The 6095-nt window shown below is 36.2% G+C and overlaps 1 protein-coding gene across 1 annotated transcript; it reads right to left on the bottom strand.

Moving 5' to 3' along the window:
• Window positions 1-3528: 3528 nt before the first annotated feature.
• On the bottom strand, window positions 3529-4464 carry OR51B2 (olfactory receptor family 51 subfamily B member 2). The gene has a single exon (XM_078433962.2). It carries the CDS (start codon window positions 4462-4464, stop codon window positions 3529-3531), a length of 936 nt encoding a protein of 311 aa, XP_078290088.2.
• Window positions 4465-6095: the final 1631 nt, after the last annotated feature.

The following is a 6095-nucleotide window of genomic DNA, read 5'->3' as shown; positions in this document are numbered from 1 at the left end:
AGTTATCAGGGGCTAGAAGGATGGTAGAACGGGGAGTTATCAATGAATGGATGAGGAGTTTCTGTTGGGATAATGAAAAATTTTGGAAATAGTGGTGTTGGCTGCACAACATTGTGAATGTAATTAATTTCACAGAACTGTATACTTAAAAATGGTAAAATGGTGAATTTTCGTAAGATAGATGTATCATAATACATGTAAGCCATATATAAACCACAAAAAAATAATTCAGTACACTTATTTCACCTCATTAAATTTATTGAGACAATTACAACAGGCAAGTTTTAAGGTCAGAAATAATAATATAAAACACTAAAAGATTTATCATTGTTTTATACGCATGTGCACCTACACAAGTACACAAGTTCACAGCTGTAGAAAGTCTCCCATCCTAGAGATGACTTGAGTTCACCAAAAAGAGGCGGAGCTAACATAAAACAAGCATTTGTTTGGGGTCTCAGAATTGCAGTTCAGGGAGCACAGATCTGGGCAGCAACCCAGTGTCCCTCCAGGGGAACAAAAGTCAAGGATTTTTAAAGACAAAAGGGAATGCTTGTAAATGTTGTTTAGAAAGAAATCTGATTGTTGATGGTGGCAGAAAACTAATCTTGGCTGAACATAATTGGTTGTCAAGGCTATCTCGTACCGTAGCAAGTTACAGGTATTCAGGCTGAGTCCTTGGAATACTTTGGTTTGGCCCAGTTCAGAAGTTCTTGGTTCCACCTGGTGAGGACCTTTCACAGTTAACTTTGCTTTTATATACATTGAAAAGGGTGATTCAGTCAACAAATTCATTTGAGAGAAAGAATTAAGTGTAGCCTTTTTAAAACTGTACATGTTTCTTCTCAGAGACTGGAGGCTGGGAATCTGTGAAGCTATGGTGTAACTGTGCAGTAATTTACATAACCCATTATGGAAGAACTTCATTTTCTAATATATCATTATTTGCTCAGAGAGTAATCCGGGTTTCAGTTCTCCATGCCATCTTCACATTTAAAGTTGTATCAGACCTTCTGTCTCTAACCCATTGTATCACCTCATAATTTATGTACATCTCATATCTGGAAGTATGTTTTCACTGCTTTGTTAGAATTGGCTCCACTCCAGTAAAAATCCCCATGAAAGTTCTGGTCTGTCCTGTTTTCTCCCTGGATAGGAACCAGGTCTTCATTTGACATCATTAGCTTCAGTCTGTTTCTCGAATATTCTCACACATGCCTGGCTTTCACCATGACTCTTAATGATTGGGCAAAATGAACAGTGTACTAAATGTGACATCAGTGAATGACTATTTAATTAATGTTTTGTTTTAAAAAGTCCAGTCCTACAGCCTGGCGTATTTCCTTTGGTCATTTTATTGAATCACAACCTCATCATTTGGGTTCATTCCCCAAATCCCAGATTTTTAAAAAACATATTACTATTCTTATTTATAAACTGTAACAGAACCAAAAATTGCTTTCCCATTGGTACTGCCATTCTTCAGATAGCATAAGACAGAACTTAAGGTTATCTTTGCTTGCTCCCAAGCCTTCCTTCTTTCTGCTTTTCTAAAAAACCTATTAATCTTATTAAATGTAGATTACAAATATGTCTCATATCATTCCATTACCTTACATCTCCACTTTCTTAAAATGAACTATTATCTCTTCTTCAAACTCCTCCAATATCCTCCTGTTGGTTCTTCTGTTTGTCTCCTGCTACTTCAAATCCATTTCATACATAATGCTGCAATGATGACTTTAAAACCTCAATGAAATCATGCTACTTCCTTAAGTAGATTTCCACATCTCTTTGAGTAGCTACTCAAACCCTCACTATGGGCAACAGGTGCTTTAAGATCTGGCCTCCTCTTCTATGTTCAACTTTCCTTCAAAGTAATCACCCTCTTCAAATAGCCATGCTATCAATCTGGTTTATTCCATAATCTATCCCACCAGAAGTCTCCACACATACTATCACCTTCTTAGAATATTCTCACTCCTGTTTTCACTAGTCATTTTCTAACTTTTTTTTTTTTTGAAATCTCAACTGATGGCTACTTTCTCAGGGAAACTTACTTTGACCTCAAGCCTGAATGTGGTCTCTTTTGAGACCCACAGTTTCAAAGCGCTTTCTTATTAGTCACAAAATTTATTTCCAATTTGGGTTTATTTGAATTTTGACTCTCCAATTGTTTAAAAATTCTAGGAGTGAAAGCGTTTTACATGTCTATTTTGTTGCTATTACATCAGTTTTGCTTAGCAAAGTTCCTGTCCCATACTCATGCCTTTAAAAAATCAGCCAAATAAATAATTCAATATTACCGTTATTCCCATGAAAACAGACAAATGAGGACTGATTTAAATTCTGTACCCTCCTCCAAACACAAATCTTTCATATAAGGTCTGTGAAAATAAATTATGTAAAAGTATAAGAACAGATATAAGTAAACCTGGAAACAGGAAGACTTCTGGAAGTATGGCCCTTATAGTTCAAGAGATAAAGTAAGTTATAGAATTATTTACACATAAGCTTTTAAATTATGTACCTGAAAGACAAACAAAACTGGAAAAATATTTATAATATAAATAAAACATTGGGGGATAATACACAATGAACTCCTACAAATCAATGAGAAAAAGTGAAAATTAGCCAAAAAAAAATTTGGATCTGACAAGTCTAAAATGAGACTCGCGAATGGCTGCAGCAAACCAAAAATTTTTGTGTTTTATAACAATAAAAAAACTAATTGAAAACACAAAATCTATAATACCAAACTATATTAAGATTATCAGACTGATCAAAAGTGTTTTCATTTATCCAGTATTTAGAGAAAACACTAGATAAAAAGAAAACAGATCATTTCATGAAATTAATTAATGGTGAATTCATGAACTCAGGGAGAGTCTAGGGCAAAGCTTCATAAATGACACATTATCACTGGAAAAGCAAATCATGCTCTGCAATATAGTAATTATGAGGTATAGTAGAGTTCTATGGTCCTCAATCCATATGTCCAGTTTATTTTTGTGTCAGGCCACAAAATGGAGCTCCAAATGAAGACCTTCCTTGTATAGGCTATGGTTGATCCAGGCTGGACATTTAATTTGACCTTGCCTGAAATACAACTTGTACTTGTTATTGGTATAGCATTGGAGTTACCCTATATTCTCTGCTTATTAGAGTATTTGTCTAAATTTTTACTTACAAATTATACTACCTTATATTCTTTCGCCATATCTATACCTGTAGAGATATAGATATATAGATTAGATATATAGATATAGATGTAGATATACAGATATATAAATATATAGATATATATAGATATATATATGTATACGTATATATGTATACGTATATACTTTTATTACTCTCTCTATATATATATTCATTGCATTCCTGCTCAACTAAGTTTGTAGCTTTATGTAATAATTAAAATTTCATCTAACACTGATAAAAGAAGATTAGGTATAAAATTCAGGTCCCTTCTAATTATGAAAAGGTCCAGGAGTCCTGGAGTTCCCAAGATTCCGAAATAAAACCTCAAGTTTTCCTATGCATAGAAAATAAGCAAATGATGTTTCTCTGAATTTGCTTGGTCTTGATGCTATATATAATGGGGTTCATGAATGGAGGAAAGAGAAAGTAGACATAGCTCATGGTAATGTGGATCACACGTGGTGCATGTTTCCCAAACCTGTGGATGAAGGTCAGGCCAATCACAGTAATATAAAAGACCAGAACACAGCTAATATGGGAGACACAGGTGTTAAGGGCCTTAGCTCGCTCTTCTCCAGAGGCGATGCCCATAACTGTCTTCAAGATTAAAATATAAGAGAAGAGAATAATCAGAGCATCTAAGAAGAAAGTCAAAGCAACCAGAATAACTGGATATACACGATTAAATGTAATATCAGCACAAGCGAGTTTCATGACATCTTGGTGGAGGCAAAAGGCATGGGAAAGAACATGGGAACGGCAATATGGGAACCAATAGAGTGGCACGATTGGGGGCACAAGGGATAAAAAGCCCCTCATTAGTACCCCCAGGCCTACCTTCATCACCCGGGAATTGGTAAGAATGGAGTTATACCTCAGAGGGGTGCGGATGGCGATGAATCGGTCATAGGCCATGGCAAGCAAGACACCAGATTCCACAATGGAAAGGGAGTGAATGAAGTAGGCCTGTAGGAAGCAGGCTCCATGGCTCATCTGCCGGTGATTCATCCACAAGACACCCATCACAGTTGGCATCGTGGTCAATGTCACCATCAGATCTGTGCCTGCCAGCATGGCAAGGAAATAATACATGGGTTCATGGAGGCTGTGGTCATCCTTGATGAGGTAGAGGAGAGTACCATTGCCAAGAAGCACAGAGATGTAGACAGCAAAGAAGGGGATGGAGATCCAGTGATGAGCAGCTTCCAGACCTGGGAAGCCAGTCAGCAAAAAGGGGGCAGCACTAATATTGGGCCACATAGTATGTCCACAGTTAGCAAATTTATGGAAGCTATGAACCCAGAATTCCAGATTTTTTAGTTTTCACTACCTCCTCATGGGAATATATTACAGCAGCCTCAATCACAATCTTTACACTTAGGATAATTAATTTGTATATATATGTTTTTACAATGATTTTCTCTTAGCAGAGCACTAGAGATTTCTAGGCTATACTAAAGGAGAAGAATCTACTTTTTTCTTAACTTATATATAATAGTAGGTTAATGCTTAACATTTTCTCAATTAAAAAATGTTTAACACATTAGGCCACACCATATGCATATGCTAGAAAATGTTTGACACAATAAAGGTTAAAAAAAAGGAAGGAAGAAGAAGCAGAAGGTAAACGTATACACATGGATAATCACATTGCTTAGTTACACTGCCTCTTGGTTTTATTGTAAATACATTGATATACTTGATATATTTAAACTTGATTTAATTTTATATTTGCAATTATGATGGAGTCTTTTTTTTTGTTATTAGAAAACTTTGTTCTGTTTTGAAATTGAAATTCAGCATTCTATGGAATTCTTACAAAAGTCAGAAGCCCCTTGTTGGAAAAAAATGGCCAAGAGCAGACAATGTCACACTTTGTCTAAACACATTCAGTTTCCTGCAGCCCATCCATGGGTCCCCCATTAAAAACTTCAAACCTGCTGTGATACATTTGTCCAAAGGGAGTCTCTGCTATTTTGTTGCTCACCCCAGGTGGGATATGTCCTTGATGCAGGCCCCTGCAAATTCTTTGTATCTTCTCTGGACCGCATCTAACATCAGAAGGGCAAGAATTCATTCCATATTTCTGTTCCTGGCACTCTCACACTACACACTCTAATTGCTGGAATGGTTACTTCTTTCTGTCTTATTTGAGGGCTTATTCCAGACCTACCTTCTCAGAAAACCTTTGAAGAGGCCAGGTTAAAGACTTTCTGTTTGTAGAAATCACCTCCCCAGAGTTTCACCTTTTCAGCCCCTTGGGAGATTCTTTGATTTTTTCCTTGTTCCTTTCTTCTTCTCTCTTTTTTTTTTTTTTTTTTTTTTGATAGTAGCTGGGCCATTCTACTTGTCCCCAGCCAGGCTTTTCATGCATTTCCCCAAGGGTGTGTTAGGAAAACTGGAAACTTAAATACTGCCCTTGTGGGGATACCAGGGCTTGGTTATATGACCCCAACATCCCAAACACCAGCATTTATGCATGTCCTCCTATTGTCTATCTCAAAAGTCAAAGGAGTCATAAGTGCCTTTGTTACTCCTAGAATTTGTGAATTCCAATTGCATTTTTCTCTTTTTTTTTTTTTTTTTTTTTGTCTCTTTGGAGAAATCAGTTCTAATTCACAGGAACCTCAACAGATTTGGGAACAGCAAGGTGAATGAAAGATGTTTTATATTTTATTTTAAAATTACTGCACTTACCATTGCTCATTTTGTGATGGGGCTAAGGTGATGAACATGTTCTTTTCATTAACAGAACTTAAAAATCTAGCGAGGACAAGAAAGAAAATATGTGCCACAAATTTACAAAACACTATCATTACCGTATCAATGTAACTGTGCTAGGGAGAGCACATAGAAGGTTATCTTAAGGATCTGGGGAAAGTTCTTAGAAG

Source organism: Panthera onca, chromosome D1, assembly GCF_046562875.1.
Source record: "Panthera onca isolate mPanOnc1 chromosome D1, mPanOnc1 haplotype 2, whole genome shotgun sequence".
Lineage (NCBI taxonomy): Eukaryota > Metazoa > Chordata > Mammalia > Carnivora > Felidae > Panthera > Panthera onca.
Note: the sequence above shows the minus strand (reverse complement) of the source record. Positions and strands in the feature narration are given on the sequence as shown.

Bases quoted from the DNA above. Each gene is read 5' to 3' on its own strand.
- OR51B2 (XM_078433962.2), bottom strand. From the start codon at position 4,464: ATGTGGCCCAATATTAGTGCTGCCCCCTTTTTGCTGACTGGCTTCCCA.